The 17355-nt window shown below is 32.1% G+C and overlaps 3 protein-coding genes across 3 annotated transcripts; 1 reads left to right on the top strand and 2 right to left on the bottom strand.

Moving 5' to 3' along the window:
* Positions 1-1469: 1469 nt before the first annotated feature.
* Positions 1470-4609, bottom strand: LOC126669696 (FBD-associated F-box protein At4g10400-like). Its single transcript, XM_050363232.2, has 4 exons — positions 3743-4609; positions 2546-3459; positions 2094-2243; positions 1470-2007 (listed from the first exon to the last, which is right to left on the bottom strand). Exons 2-4 carry the CDS (start codon positions 3452-3454, stop codon positions 1696-1698), a joined length of 1371 nt encoding a protein of 456 aa, XP_050219189.1. The 5' UTR covers positions 3455-3459; positions 3743-4609; the 3' UTR covers positions 1470-1695.
* Positions 4610-8040: 3431 nt separating this feature from the next.
* Positions 8041-11942, top strand: LOC126669694 (probable LRR receptor-like serine/threonine-protein kinase At3g47570). The gene is made up of 3 exons (XM_050363230.1): positions 8041-8869; positions 9429-11399; positions 11476-11942. The coding sequence occupies exons 1-3, from the start codon at positions 8086-8088 to the stop codon at positions 11832-11834; spliced, it is 3114 nt and encodes a 1037-aa protein (XP_050219187.1). The 5' UTR covers positions 8041-8085; the 3' UTR covers positions 11835-11942.
* Positions 11943-12097: 155 nt separating this feature from the next.
* On the bottom strand, positions 12098-15449 carry LOC126669695 (tryptophan synthase beta chain 1). Its single transcript, XM_050363231.2, has 4 exons — positions 15031-15449; positions 13517-14316; positions 13338-13432; positions 12098-12431 (listed from the first exon to the last, which is right to left on the bottom strand). The coding sequence occupies exons 1-4, from the start codon at positions 15361-15363 to the stop codon at positions 12256-12258; spliced, it is 1404 nt and encodes a 467-aa protein (XP_050219188.1). The 5' UTR covers positions 15364-15449; the 3' UTR covers positions 12098-12255.
* Positions 15450-17355: the final 1906 nt, after the last annotated feature.

The raw sequence follows: 17355 nt of genomic DNA, 5'->3' as shown, positions 1-17355 counted from the left end.
ACCCATTTATTTTGTGTCATAAACGGGTTGACACGTTTTCGACACGAACTCGCTAAGCCTCAACCCGGATTCGCGAAACTTATGGGTTAGACGAAGTCGTGTTATCGTGTCATGATCCATTTTGACACGCCCACAGGAATGGTCTCTTCATGCCATTGGAAGGGCATTATGTATTTCTCAAAAAAAAAAAAAAGGGCATTATGTGGAGTAACTTTCATGCAATCATTGACGAGTTGCAATTGAATTCTCCAAAATAGTATCACTAATGGATATGCTACTCTTCAACAGTATAATACCTCTTATAGACATCATCACTTTATAAAGTATTCATAATATATTCATATTTTATAATTATTTAAATAAATTAATACTAATACATTAAGCCTTATGTATCTCCAACTGACTGGAAATCATTTTCTACTTAGGAAAGATGTAAATCTTTAAGACCTCATTGGAATTGGTCTTCTTCATCAGGGGTATAAACACGTTGGGCTAGCCGCGAGTTACTCGAGATCGACTCGAGAAAATTTGAGCCGAACTCAAATATATATTACACATGCTTGTGGGGCCTGAGAGCGTAAACAAGCTTTAACGAGCCTCTTAACAATTTATATTTTAGTATACTAAGTTTTTATACATCTAATTTACACATTGTTTTTAGTAAAAAAACTAAAATACATAAAATATGCTAATCTTTGAAATAATTATTTTTGTTTTATTGTATTCTAGTCAAGCTCAAGTCGTTTGGATATTGTTCCAAGTCGAGTTCAAGCTTGAAATTAAGCCCACCCGACCTTGAACTCGAGACGATATAACGCACCTAAACTCAAGCTCGAGCTTGGCCTAACTAAGACTTGACTAGACCCGCTTATACCCGTATAGTAGATTTTTTTCAGTGATATTGAATTCGGAAAGCATTCCAGTATCTTTACAGAAAGCTCATTTCCATCCAACAAGTAACAATTAATTCATATTTATAAAAAAATTAAATTTGGTAGAATAATTGTCAAATTGACATTAACTCAATTATTTGTATAAATATATTTTAAAAAATTATTTTAATATAAAAACAAATACTATGTATAGCTATAAAGAGTAAAAAGGTACATTAAATAGAAAAACTCAGATTAGATTCAAGTCTATCAAACAAGTATTTTGATATTCGAACTCGGCTCGGCAATTGAGTTCCATTAAAAATTTAGTTAGGTTCGATTTAAACTAAATTTACATTTCTATGTATATATTTTCAGCCAGAGCATGGAGATTAATTCCGTGATGAACAATATAAATCAGCAGGAAATCAAAGCAATACCAATATAAAACAAAAAATAGACATAAAAAGTGACAATCTAGAAGGATAAACTCCATTAAAGCTAATTTAGTAATTTTAAGAGAGCAAGAGAACAGTCATAGAGTAGAGTTCTAACAAAAAGTCAGTAGCTAATGTTAAACTATATCCAGATATGATCTAATCGCCAAAGAAAATCATGGCATATAACACTTGATTTTAAACCATATTCACTTCACAAGATGCTCTACTCAATCATACTAACTTACAATGACCACATACTGCAACATATGACAACTTACAAGGCAAATTCTTGTACAGCACAAGAGCAGAAAATAGAAAGCCGAGGATACATGGAGCGTAAAAACATAGATATGCTTCACTACAACTTTCAGAAAGGCACTTCATTAAGCAAAGAAAGCAAGTTTGCAAGCGCTAGAACATCTTTTGAAGTTGGAAACCTCGCTTATAGCCCCGTCCAATTCCTTCCGCATTATTGGCCTTGTACTACAATCGAAACAGTGAATATTCATGCACTCCAATACTTCACCATATTTCAGCAGAAAGCGCACAATATCAAGATCGCATGGCTGTCCCGCAAACTTGAAAATTTCAACTGTCTTTAGATGGTAAAGCAAACATTCAGGCATGCAGTCTGGCCGATACCATTGTAAATGGCAATAATCATTAGCACATTCTTCAGGCATCACAGCAAGTCCCTGAGCAAAAAACGCAAAACAATTTCAGGAATTTCTAACATACAACAATTTTAGACTTAGATAGGTATAACAACACTGCAGCTTGCCTCAGGAAAGACGAGAACTTGTAAATTTGGAGAGCACTCCAGCAAATCTGGTAGCACTTCCCAATCAAGTGGATTATCAACATTCAACTCTATCTTCTTAAGATTGTTGAATTTAGGCAATCCATGATAGCCAATAATAATAAGCAGATCCTACACGCAGATAAGTAAGGAAATATAAGGAGTAACCATAATAAGATTGCATATGAGAGGAACAACTAAAAAGTGGCGGAGTAGAAATTTTGTTCAGGTGGAGCGAATTTACTTTTAGTCGATATACATTGTTCGACTATTTTTTAGACTTAACATGTTATTTACCCTTTTAGTTTTTTTAGACGAGTTGATATTATCGTTTGACTCAATAGTTTTAGATTGAGCGCACCACCTCGTCCCAACCTGCTTCCGCCACTGCAGCTAAGTTATTGATATTCAAAAACACAACAAAGAACATGTACCTGCATAATTTGTCCATTCAAAACTAGATGCTGAACTTTGGAGATTCCATTAAGAAGGTCTAAATCACATCCGCCGTAAATATGTGCCTCAACAAGGGAAGAGGAACAATTCATAGAATAGCCACCTGATTTTCCACTAAATTTGAGATATTCAAGAAATGGAGTATTCAGCTGAGTCTTATGCTCATTTTCAGAATGACCAACCTTGTAATGAATGGTCAACTTTTTCAATGAAGGTGTATTAATTTTCATAATTTGTACACCATCCTCCGTTCGTCTTATAATCTCTAGCTCTTCAAGAACAGGGCAGCCAGAAAAGAGCCTATCCATAGAGGCATCACTCATATACACAACACCATTAAGACTCAGGATTTTAAGAAATGGGTAACAAATACGAGTGGGTAAATCTAGCATAAACTTTCCCCTAATTTTCAAAACAACCAATGTTTTGCAAGCAAATAGTCTCCAAGGAAGTTGTTGAAAAGCAAAGGAACAGCCTTGAATACTCAATTCTTGGACATTGCAAGTTATTACAGCACAAACCCATGGATAAATATTAGAGTAAAGTTGACGAGTATGAAGATGACATTTCTGAATAGTCGACTCTCCATGATAAAAGATGACTCTATCCACAAAATCCTTGAAGGACCTCAACTTAGTGCCCCATTCATTTTCGTCCAGGAAATTATAAGGAATCTGATCAGAAAAATCAAGATTTGTAGTAAATGTCCAGAGGTATTCCCATCTTTTAGACAAAATGCTGGTGGCAACGGCTTGTTTGGTAGTTAAATATGAAAGAATGTGACTTAGAACTTCATCAGGTAACTTGCTGATCCTATCCACACCATCACTACTGACATTAGAATCACCCGAATGTCCCTGCTTGATCAATGGCAAGCTCGTATCCATGAATACTACAATCCAACAAAAGAAAACACATTAATCACAAATTTTAAATTCGAAAACCCAAGAAAGATCGAAACAAGATACCATCTTTTGCAATGATCAAATTAGTAAAAAAAGAACAATCTTTTTACAACGGCTAGAACCCATCTGGTAGCAAATTAGACACACAAAAAACAATCTTTTGACAGTTTATGATGGCAAATCACATAATAACTGAAAACCCATCAACCCAAAAGCATTAGAAAGAAAGAAAGATAGAATGTAGAAGATCAAATGATAAGAGGGACCTACTTGTAATGGCCTCAATGTTTGATTAGGGGTTAGGGTTTAGTAATTATCAATTTTGTTTTGCAAAATCCAAATAAACATTTTTCAGATTAATGAGTAGGTTGATGAAAAAGCCTAAAAACACCCTTTTACTGTCCAACTTCCTGCTGTGACGTTATAATTTTCCCGCTTTTAATTTCAAGGGGTCATCTTTTTTTATAAGGAAAAGGGCCAAATAAGACCTTAACGTTTAGTCTATGGATCAAGTAGGTCCTTAAAGTTAGAAAATTTTCAAATGAACTCCTAATGTTTTAAAATTATATCATCTTATCTCTCCTTAGGGGTCACTGGGACCCTAATATTTGTTAAATCGTATCAATAAAGACCCCTAAAGAGGGCTTAGATGATATTTAAAAACGTTAGGGTCCTCGTTCCACTTTTCTGAACGTTGAGGGTCTATTTGATCCATAAGATAAACGTAAAGGGTTTATTTGACTCTTTTTCCTTTTTAATATTTTAATAGCTACGGAAAGGTTTTTACTTTTGGTTTTTATAATATAAACACTCTTAAATTGAAGGGATTGTCATTTATATATCTCCACCTTTAGCGTTTTTTTTTCTCGATTTAAACATAATTTAAAAAAACGTTTCACTTCGTATTTCAATATTTTTAAAACTTTTCATCTTATATTCCGGTTTACGTTTTATGTATTATTTTTTGTAAAATTGATGTCATTTTTTACCGTGTGAATGACCAAAATGATATCATATAATTAGACACTTAAACTGTAAATGCCACAAAATGAAACATTGATATATATGTGATGTCACGTTTTATAGATTGTGCTTAAATTGAAAACTACACGAAAGTTGGAGATGTACAGTAACAATAATCTTGAATTGAAGTTGTAATAATTATTTATTTTATTAGGTATTGAAATAATATGGCATGTTAAAGTAATATATTTAATTAATAATTGAATTTAAAATAATATTAAATGATAATACTAATGGATATATTAATTATATTTAAAAATTGTTATATTGATGCAATCATAATATTTTTAATTTATTAAGTATTTATAGTAGTCATTTGTTTAAATATAATGGACACTAATTTATATCGCATAAAATACACCGTCCATCGTCTTTTAAAACAAAATACCGTAAAAATTACAAAAATTACACTTCATATTTAACTATTTAATTTTTGTATTTATTTTTATTTTTTATTTTTAAAATTAATAAATTTCAGAAAAACACTAGAAAATATAATATGGGATGTCGACTATTAAGTATAGGTGTTTTCAAGTGTTTATTAGATCTTATCTGATGGATGGTTGGCGGCCAAGGGTATTACTGGATGAAGATTCCACTGTCCGATATCACTTGCCATTTGACGCCTCCTAGATGACATGAATACGAATATAAATACGGGAAAACGGGACACACAGGCACAATAAAACAGTATTATTTTAAAGTTTTGTATGTAAAAAATAAAGTTTCGGATTCGAAACATCAAGTGTCTGAAACGTTTTCAAAAACGATACACGTTGATTGAATGAAGTGTTCGTACTATTTAGGACGCCTCTGTCAAGAACGCCCCTCCACTTGAGTAAACTTTTACAAGAACGCCCCTCCATTTGAGTGAACTTTTACAAGAACGCCCCTCCATTTGAGAGAAGTACTTTATTGAAAGAAAAAAAAAACTTTAGAAATCAGGGAAGCTGGTTGTGAAATGAATTGTCAGTCCTATTTGGCCATGATATGCCTAATTGATGCGTTAAAGGTTTCTGAACCCTAAGTCATCAACCTTTTTGGTTGACACGTCAATTTTCAAGATATCCAGTGCATACTTATCTCATCATTTTTATGTTCCCATCCGAAATTGAAATAGAGGGTGAGCGGCTCCCTACATATAAAGAGCGAAACTTAGTCTCTTTTTTAAATTTAATTATAAAAAGTTTATTAAATTTTTAATTTTGTATGAAATTCTTTAAATTATGGGCCAATATTTTAAAAAAATCCGACTTTTTAACCCCTTTTAAACCGACTCTAACATGAAAATTGGTTTGTATTTTTTTGTTTCAATTTTATTCTAATTTTTCATTTTTTGACAATTTTTTTATTTAAAGAATAAAATATTATGCAATTAAATAAGTTTAAAGATAAAATTAAATCTATTAGTACAAATAAATTGTTTACTTTTTAAAAATTAATGAAAAAACATAATCAAATTAAAACTAGTTTAAATTCTTAATTAGTTTAACTAAGTTTAAATAAATTTTAACATATAAAATTAATATATGCTAGACATGGAGAACGTTTTTGAATTCTTTTCCAAATAAAACGGACGCCAATTTAATATTTCAGAGTCAAATTGAAACACAAAAATGCAAAATAGAATAAAATTTGTGATTTTCAATATTGGAGTAGTATTGAAGAGGGGTTAAAATCAGATTTTTTTTTTAAAACATTAGGACTTAAATTAAATATTTTTATTTATAAGTCCATTAAAAATGCTTTAATATTATTATTTATACATGTGCTCGGTTAAAGATATGCTCATAAATGGAGTTATCAAATCCTATTATAAATAAGGCCTAATACCTTAAAAAACCACGACCTTTTATCCCTTTTTCCATTCTACCATGTCATTAAAAATTTGTCAATTTTATCATATTTTGCATTTTATTTTAAATTCTATCCCAATTTTTCAATTTTTGTCAATTTTTTACGTAAATGATGAAATCATTCAATTAACTAATTTTAAAGATAAAAGTAAATTCATTTCCATTTAAAAATGTACGAATAAGTCCTCTATTTTAAAAAACTAACTAAAAATTATAATTAAATTACTAACTAATTTAGCTAAATCTAAATAAATTTTAAACACATACAATTAATATATGCTAAATATGGAGAATGTTTTTGAATTTTGTTCAAATGAAAAAGACGTCAATTTAATATGTTATGGTACAATTAAAACACAAAATGTAAAATATGGTAAAATTGACCATTTTTCAACGTTAGGGTAGGATCGAAAAGGAACTAAAAGGTCGGGATATTTTAAAACACTAGGTCTATAAATAAATTTATATTAATGATTTTCATGCGGATGACATTTGAAGAAACAATAGTATATATAAGTGTCAAATTATTTTAAATTGTCAAAATAAAATAAAATGGAAGTTTAGTCCACATAACAAAATCCCCACAATTTTTTTTTATGAACAAAACCCATAAATCGCCGATGACTTATGATTTCATTTCAGTCAATTGTAAAACAACAGTCAATATATTGCAAATTAATGATGAGCACAAAATAATAAATTCAATAGCCTCATATTTCTATCAACTCATAGGGGCTAGGAATTCAGGCGAACCTCTTCAGTAATCTTTAGACACAGCGAGATCTTTAGAATTCGGATATCGTCAGTTTTGGACTTACGTCTTAGGCGACTCATTGAGCAAATTCTGTACGACTCGGCTCATTACACTTATTTTAGAATTCGGTTTCCATCAATTATTAAAATTAAAAAACTAAATATAAAATTTAAACCGATTAACCATTTAATCGATTAATCATTTAAAATATTCTAAGTTTTCGGTTTTATGGTTTTTAACTATATAACCATTAAAAAAATTAAATTCAAAAAATATAAATTTTATAAAATAAAAGTTGAAGCATAGTCTAATAAAAAAAACTACAATTTTCATTTTATTTATTTTTTCTAACAAATAAAAACACCCTAAACTCCATTTTTCATTCTATTTAATTGTCAAAATATTTTCCATATTTATATTCTCCTAAAATATAAATATACTTCTAAATAAAATATATTTTCATATACTTTTATGTTTAGAGTTTTAATATAGTATATGGATTGAAAAATGTATTTTATTTTAATCAATAAAAGATATAGGATATATATATATATATATATATATATATATATATATATATATATATATATATATATATATATATATTATTTTATAAATTAGTTAATCGGTTAACTTCGGTTTTTAAAACTCCAAATTTTAAACTCCAAATCTTAAACCTATATCATTAACCATAAATTAACTATATTTTTCTGTTTGGTTTCCTGATTATGGTTGAGTTAATCGGTTTAATAGGGTTATCAAAATATTAAGGAAGTTTAGTCCACATGACAAAACAAGTGACGTGGTCAACGGTATCTCCATTATTGGTGAGTGTTAATTAATTCATAAGTCGCCGATGACTTATGAATTCATTTCAGTCAAACAACAGTCAATATATATTGCAAATTAGTGATGAGCACAAAAATAATAAATTCAAAACCCTCATATTTCTATCAATCTTCATATCTAATTACATTTTGATGAAAAAAATGCTAAAAATATGGCATTTTATTCCAATTATAATCTTATTGACTCTTAATATTGTCATGGCTACTCTGTCTATGGCTGCAGTAACCAACTTCAGCACAGACAAATCTGCGCTTGTTGAACTAAAAGATCATATAACATTGGACCCTGCTAATGTCCTGACACACAATTGGTCAAGTTCGAGTTCAATCTGCGACTGGATCGGTATCTCATGTACTACTCGCCATCAAAGAGTATCCGCTTTGGATCTTTCAAATATGGGACTTCGAGGAAAGATTCCGCCACACCTCGGAAATCTCTCGTTCCTGAACTCGCTTATACTTTCGGGCAACAAATTTTACGGTACTCTGCCGAACGAATTATCCCATTTACGGAGACTGAAAATCCTGAGTCTCGACAATAATAGCTTCTCTGGATCTATTCCTGCTGAGATGGGTAATCTTCGGCTTCTGAGGACTATCAGCTTGCAGTATAATAATCTGTCCGGGCCAATTCCTTCGAGCATTTTCAACATGTCTTCGTTGGAGATTCTTGCTTTGACATCTAATGGAGTTTCGGGTAATCTACCTGATGAGATTTGTCATCATTTTCAAACACTTGAAGGTCTGTTCTTGTCTTTAAATGAGCTAGGTGGACCAATTCCGTCAAGCTTGGCAGAGTGTAGCAATCTTAAGACTTTATCCTTGTCGTTCAATGGTTTCGTTGGAAGCATCCCGAAAGAAATTGGAAACTTAACTACCCTCAACCAACTATTTCTTAGCTCAAATCACCTATCAGGTATGCTTTTTTGCCGTTGCATTTTACCAAGCTTGACAGAATTTATACATGTCCCGAGTATTATGCTAATTTCGACATGGGTTCAGTAGATTTCAGCAAGTTTCGATATAGCTTCAAGATATCACAATCTCGGTTCATTAAGTAGACATGAATATTTTCTCACTATATTTTCAATAAAGATTGGTTATAAATAGCTTCTAAAGCTATTCAGTATGGTTTCCATAGGGTTTTAGTAATGCTTCACTAGGTTTCAATGAACTTTCAGTAATGTCTTACATAGTTTTAGTTTGACTTCAAGCTTCATCTTATTCAACAGTATATACGGTTTTAACACAATTTCAGTGTTCTTTTTGTGGTTTTATATTATATTATATGTTTTATGTATGATTTTAGTTTCAATTGGTTTGAAAATAAATTGAGTAGATTTAAATATAGCTTTACTATGTTTTTAATATGTGAGAATGTATTGAATCTGAAACATACAGAGTAAAGTATGAATGTTTTTGCTGCTTGGGGTAAAAAACTGAAAATCTTGAACTAATTTTTATCATAATGGCAGGTACAATACCTCATGAACTAGGTCGTCTAATAAATCTCGAGGCTTTAGGCATGTCCGGAAACAACCTGAGAGGTTCTATTCCAGCTACGATCTTCAATCTCTCAATAGTCCGGCTCTTTGATGTTGCAGAGAATGAACTTTCAGGCAATCTGCCACCAATTATAAACCTTCCAAATCTAGAAATAATCTCTCTGGCCAACAACACTTTTATTGGAGAATTCCCTGCCTCCATTTCCAATTCTTCTAAACTCATTGTTCTTTACTTATTTAACAACTCTTTCTCCGGTTTTATTCCTAATACCCTTGGCAATCTTAGAATGCTTCAGAGACTCGACATTTCTTTCAACAATTTCAAGGCTGATTCGACCTTTTTCTCGTCCTTGACAAGCTGTGTGAACTTACATACATTGCAAGTTTCCGTGAATCCGTTGGATGTCGTTCTTCCTGTCTCCATTGGAAATATGTCGTCGCTTCAATATTTTATTGCAGGATCATGCAAAATAAAAGGCGATATTCCGTTTCAGATTGGTAACTTGAGCACTGTGGTGCAGATGGAACTTTCGGCAAATGAATTGTCAGGATCAATACCATCGTCGTTTGGAAGGCTAAGGCAGCTTCAGGGTTTGTCTATTGCTGGGAATAAGCTACAAGGAACCATCCCTGTGGAGATCTGTCGTTTAGAAAATCTGAATTACTTATGGTTAAATGAAAATGAGCTTTCAGGACAAATACCTGAATGCTTGCCAAATTTAATTTCTCTGAGAAAGCTTTATTTGCAGAGGAATAAACTTTCTTTTATACCATTATCTTTTTGGAGGCTTTCGTTTCTGCTGGAGCTAAAATTGAGTTCAAATTCTTTAAATGGCTCTCTCCCAATAGAAATTGGGAACCTGAAAGTCTTGACAAGCATGGATTTATCAAGAAACCGGATATCAGGAGCAATTCCGAGTAGTATTGGGAGTCTTAAAGATTTACAGCATCTTTCATTAGCAGAAAATAATTTCCAAGGCTCCATTCCACAATCATTTGGAGATATGGTAAGCTTGACTTTCTTGAATTTGTCGACCAACAATCTCTCCGGGTTGATTCCAAAGTCCTTGGAGAAAATTCCAAATTTAAAATCTTTCGATGTCTCTTCCAATAGATTGGACGGAGAAATTCCGAGTGGAGGATCCTTCGGAAACTTCTCTTACGAATCATTCAAGTCGAATGGTGCGTTGTGTGGTTTGCCGAGGTTCAAAGTCACACCATGTGAAGCTAGTAGAAAATCTAAGGCAACTAATAACCACTTACTCAAGTACATTTTACCACCTATAGCAGCTCTAAGTTTGATTATTGCATTCATTATCATATTCATCAAAATCAGAAAGAAGAAAAAAGATAACCCAACAAACCAAGAATCTTTGTTACCTCTACCAACATGGAAAAGATTTTCTTTTCTCCAACTTGCAGAAGCAACAAATAAATTTAGCGAGTCTAACTTGCTCGGAAAAGGGAGTTTTGGCTCTGTGTACAAAGGCTCGTTATCAGACAGCACAAATATTGCGGTTAAGGTCTTCGATTTGCAGGTGGAAGGAGTATTAAAGAGTTTCGATACCGAATGTGAGGTTTTACGCAACATTCGCCATCGAAATCTTGTCAAAGTCATAAGCAGTTGCAGCAACTTAGATTTTAAGGCCTTGGTACTTGAGTTCATGCCTAATGGGAGCTTGGAAAAGTGGCTGTATTCTAACAACTATTTCTTGAATCTCCAAGATAGACTAAACATAATGATTGACGTCGCGTCAGCTCTTGAATATCTCCATTCTTACGAAACACCAATAGTCCACTGCGATTTGAAGCCTAGCAACATTCTGCTAGACAAAGATAAGGTAGCTCGTGTCGCTGATTTCGGCATTGCCAAACTTGTAGCTGGAGAAAATTGCATGACACAGACATTAACATTAGCTACAATTGGTTATATGGCCCCAGGTAATGATGCTTCATTATTTTACGTTTCAAATAAATTATTAATATCTTGACAAACTAATCAAGCGTTGAAATGCAGAGTACGGCGAGGCTGGAATTGTCTCTACGAGAGGAGATGTGTACAGTTTTGGCATTATGATGATGGAAACTTTTACTAGAAAAAAACCTACAGACGATATTTTCTGCGGAGAAATGAATATGAAACAGTGGGTGAGAAATGCATATCCTGATGCAGTAATTGAAGTTGTCGATCGCAATTTATTGGGAGTGGAAGAGGTAAAACATTATAGTGCTAAACTAAATTGTGTATCATCTGTGTTAGGATTGGCATTAGATTGTTGTGTTGATTTACCTGAAGAGAGGGTGAACATGAAACACATCCTTTCTGTTTTGGAAAGGATCAAAATACAATTCTTGAAGCATACTTCAGGGGTTTAATTTTTTTACCATTTTAATTTTTATGGATTTTTTTATGAATTTCCTACAGATTTTGGCTTGTATGATAAACGATGTTCAGCTTAATCAATAAATGTTCTCCTTTTGTTACTTTTTAGAAAACTGGTAGCAAGCCGTTGTACTGTCATATCACTCATAACTTGTTATTACGGATTAAATGACATATCCTAAGAATGGTTACCCAACAAAAATAATACGACTTCTCAATTTAAATTGATATTCGAATGTGTTAAGGGGTGAAGAAATGCTCAGAAACAGATTGCCATTAGCTTTAATTCAGACCCACAAATTTGATACACATTCTTCCATATCCAGAAAGAAAACCCACTAAAAACTTACAACATTAGGATGAGATCATCCATTTATTGTTCAAATGAAATGTATTGAAACATAAACAGTATCATCAAAGTTGCAAATATTTGATGGCGGTGTGAACATCCTTGTCCCCTCTGCCACTGCAGTTTAGTACAACCTTAGTTCCATCAGCAAGAGTTGGGCAGAGCTTTTCTAGATATGCCAATGCATGAGATGTCTCCAAAGCGGGAATTATGCCTTCTAATCGCGATAATCTCTTGAAAGCTGCAGATACGAAATCCAATAATACATAAAATAGCATCGAGCTTGTTACAGCTAATAATCATTAGCATTCGAAGGAATGTTATACAACTAATACTAATTAGCATTGGAAGGAATAAGTGGTAAAGCACAGAAAACTCCAAGCACAAACAAAGCTACTCTTACACTATATGTTGCACCAAAAATTTTATAGTCCTAAGTTTCGACTTTTTTTTCCATGTTTTTGGAAATGCCTCTGAAACTCCAAAATTCGATATTTACAACCTATTTTTGAAAACAAAAAAAAACATTGTTGCTCCATTTCCATTTCAGCATTTTCGTTTGAGCATTTCCATTGTGCTACATAGCTTATACATCGAGAAAAACAAAGGCGCACTTTAATAACACCAGTTTGTTTCCGCAAATATTTTATTGCTAGGAGAAGCCATGTCATTCTTTTCAGAAGCAGGATAGATGCTTAGCATATAAATGTCCCAATGTGGTAAGAGATGCAAATCTGTGAAATAAGTGAACTTGACTTGGCTATATATATTGCTGTAAGCAAAATAATCAACAGTCTATGGAAGTTTCGCACAGAATGAATGTGAGGATAAATTATAATCTAATGGCTTATGCAAAAAGTGTTATAAGGTTGATATGAGAACTTCACATACGTGTATTATTACAATATATTTTAATATGGGTTTTCTATAGACAGTATGTTGTCCGGGATACTCCAACATGGAAAATGGAAAAATGTATTCTTTTTACGAAAAAAAAGGGTTATAATTACAAAGTTTCGGAGTTTCAGAAGTGTTTCCCGTGCAACATAGATAGATAGTGAAAAGTAAACGTTAATTATAATAATAGCCAAAAAGTCCTCAATTAATCAGCCTAGAACAAAAAAACAGAAATATAAGTTAGCTTTACCATCCAATGCTTCGTCATCTGTGACACAGTAATACTCAGCACGTCCTTTATCTTTCAGAAAACTATGCTCTGGTCCAACTCCAGGGTAATCCAACCTTCAAAAGAACAAAAAACATACTATTTAAAATGCAAGAGACACATCAAGAAAATCAATATAAATGGTCAGTTACAATCATTACCCAGCGCTTATCGAATGAGGCTCAATTATTTGTCCATCATCATCTTGTAATAAGTAGCTCATAGCACCATGTAAGACCCCAACTTCTCCTTTGGTCAAAGTTGCAGCGTGCTTGCCACTATCCAAGCCTAACCCTGCAGCCTCCACACCAATCAATCTAACATCCTCGTCTTTGACAAAATCCTCAAATAGTCCCATGGCATTGGAACCTCCACCAACACATGCAACCAGTACATCTGGCTTCCCGCCCCATTTTTCCATTGCTTGCCTTCTTGTCTCTGTGCCGATAATCTTATGGAACTCCCGAACCATCATGGGGTAAGGATGTGGCCCAGCAACGGATCCCAAAATATAATGTGTGGTCTCCACATTAGTAACCCAATCTCGTATAGCTTCTGATGTGGCATCCTTTAGAGTGGCTGTCCCAGAATGGACTGGTCTGACCTCAGCCCCAAGAAGCCGCATCCTGAAAACATTAAGTGCCTGTCTTTCCATATCTTGAGCACCCATATAGATAATACACTGCAAACCGAACCTAGCACAAACTGTCGCAGTTGCAACTCCATGCTGACCAGCTCCAGTTTCAGCTATTATTCGTTCCTTGCCCAACTGCTTAGCAAGCAACACTTGCCCAACAGCATTGTTGATCTTATGAGCACCTGTGTGGTTAAGATCTTCCCTCTTGAGGTAAATGTGAGGTCCTTCTCCATTAGGACGTTTATAATGCTCTGTCAGCCGCTCTGCAAAGTAAAGAGGAGTTTCCCTGCCAACATAGTCTTTCAAAATCCCAGCTAATTCTTTCTGCAAGACAAATTTGATTTCATGTGAGATTATGAGAGAGAACACCAATACCAATCAGAGAACGTCATCCAACTTTTACTAAATACTTAAAGGGAAACAGAAATCTGCCAGAAAAAAATCTAAAACTGCCAACTTTCACTACATAAAAGAAAAGCAACCGTTCTAATCAAGGCAAGCTACTTCTTCCAAAATTGAGGTTAGGCAACTATTAGGCAAGCACATATCGGCCAACAAGGTACCACACACAATAGATGTTCAATATTTACCAAACACAAAATATACCAAACAAAGTAGAAGTAATATGTGATTATCTATCAATCAAGCAAAGCAGCCGATAGATGGTTTTGCCCGTACTTTCTTACCCAGGCAAAATGATATAGTGTTACAGGAATACTGCCTGGGTCATTCATATTTGCATCTTCATCAACCATAGTCTTCCTTACAGAAGGAAGACGAGACGTCAATATAAATTATGAAATCTAATACAAACCCCAAAATGCACAATTCAAAGCCGCAAAATATCAAAAAATTGCACAAAACAAGATATCAACCCGAACCCAAAAAATGCACAATACAAAAGCAACATAGAATCTTTATAAAAGACAATAAATTTCATATCAACTATAAAAACAAGAAACACCCAGATGAAAAATAATATCAAAAATCAACAATCTTCGGTAGAATCAAAATGAAATTGAATTAGAACACAAGTACCTGAAAATCCTGATCATTTTTGAGGGAATTAAAGGCAGATTCAAGCTGAGTAAGAGCATACATTAAAGTTTCAGGAACATATTTCCCTCCAAATTTACCATACCGCCCAAAAGAATCAGGTCTCTGCCATGAAGCAGGGTCAGACTCCTTATCCTGCATTGTAATGGCCTCTCGAGTCATAGTGCAAGAAACAGAAAATCTGGGGGTTGAAGGGCAAGTTGCAGTAAATTTATTGAACTTGAAGGGTAATTGAGATGATGAAGATAAAATGGCTTTGCAAGATGAGGAAGAAGAAGCAGTAGGGAGGGTGATGGTGGTGGAAGAAGCTGCCATTAGGGATTGATTTTGAGCTTTTTGTATGTGTCTGAATTTTGTGTTTATTGTATTTTATAGATGTTGTGCACGTGCCATTCCAATTCAAATGGCTTACGGGTTCCAACTCCAGACCACACGAACTATGACCTAACCCTCAATTTTCTAGTTTTAATTTGGTAAAACCGACATTTTGGTATTTGTACTTTTCTCAAATTTTAATTTTTATTATTTTCATATATTTTTAACTTAATTTTTTTAAATCGTTCGGAAAAAAATTATAAGAGCGATTAAACTCACGACTTAGTAGAATGATGTTAGTGTATATACCGTTTGAGATATAAATCTTTAATTTTTTACATAAAGTTTCAATTTTTCAGAAAGAGTTAATACTCCCTCCGTCCTATAAACATAGAAAAAGTAGATCTTTCACAAGAATTAAGAAAGTAGTTATTTATAGATAATTTGTGATAATTTTTCTAAGTTGTCTTTTTAATTTTTTGAAGTAAATCATAATAAATTAGTGATTCACACAACACAAAGCCACTATATAAATATTAGCCAATAGAATTTTAGATGCATAAAAAGCATACATGAAACTCTAAATCAATTAATGTTGATATATGGGTATTTTAATAATTTTAAGTTAACTAACACTATTTTTTCTATCTTTGTGGAAAAAAAATAGCTACTTTTTCTATTTTTACGGGACGGAGGGAGTAATAATTTTCATTTGGACACTGTTTGAATTGCATATTTCTGAAATTTATAGGTTTTATTAAATTTATGGAATTTATGAACATGCAAATTCTATTGTGATAGAAGTAATATAAGATTATTTTAGAAAATTCTGTTTTTGATATCAAGATTATAAGATACTAGTACGAAACTCTCGCTTCGTTTCGGAATTCATATTTTTTAACAATAAAATGTAACATCAAATTGGACAGATAGATAATGTGTCACATCAATTAAATATTATATAATAATAAAGTGGACGAATATAAATATTAAACGTAACAAATTAGTTAAAATATTTTTCTTAATCTAATGTTGTTTTTCTATATTAACATATCTTCCGTTAATTGTTTTTTTACAATAATATTAAAAAATATTCAGTACGAAATTAATACTTAAATCGGCATAATATAAGTTTTGCTAACATTATAGTATTGTTTTCAGATGTAAAAACTAAAATTTTCAATTTAGTTAAAAATATTCAAAATGACAAATTTTTAGCCAATAGCTCTCATCCGCACATATAAATAAAATAATAATCAAATTTAATTTTAAACTTCAAAATTCATTTTATCTATAGATTTAAAAAAATATTTTCTCTATTTAAAATTTTATTATTTTGATCCATCTGCACTAATTCACAATATTTTAAGATTAAATTTAAATAGAAAAATAAAAAAATAATTTTACTTTTTAGCCAAGAAAAATAAATCTTTTGTTTCCTCATGTGTATTTTTTATTCCAATAGGGGCGACGTGATTGCCTTTAGTAAAAAGAATAAAACAAGAGCATAAAAAGAATATAAAAAGATATACACATAACAAATTAAATTAGTTTTTCAGTAAGGGCTAGAGGATTAACACTCAGTATAAAAAAAGCAAATATGGATATAAAAGGAAAGCAAAAAAATAGAGGTATATGGCACTCAAAGTTCTTAAGATTTTTCATTCAGGATATGAAAAATAAACATTATTCTAGAAGATAATTAAAATTTCTAAGGGTATTAGAGCATCCCCAATGGTGCTCTTTATTTTAAAGAGCATCTTCTATAAAATAAAGAGCATCTTAAAGATAGAGAGTGACATTTTTAATTCTACTCCAATAGACTCTCTAATAATGATTGTTTAGTTTATTTTTATACATAAAAATAAAAATATTAAATATTAATTTAATACTCTTTAAATTCACTTCTTATTTTATTTTTTAAAATAATAATAAAATATTAATACTATAAATTATTTTATTTTTATTTTTATTTTTATTTTTATTAATAAT

Source organism: Mercurialis annua, linkage group LG2, assembly GCF_937616625.2.
Source record: "Mercurialis annua linkage group LG2, ddMerAnnu1.2, whole genome shotgun sequence".
NCBI lineage: Eukaryota > Viridiplantae > Streptophyta > Magnoliopsida > Malpighiales > Euphorbiaceae > Mercurialis > Mercurialis annua.
The sequence above is the reverse complement of the archived record's forward strand: the minus strand, read 5'-3'. Positions and strand labels throughout refer to the sequence as shown.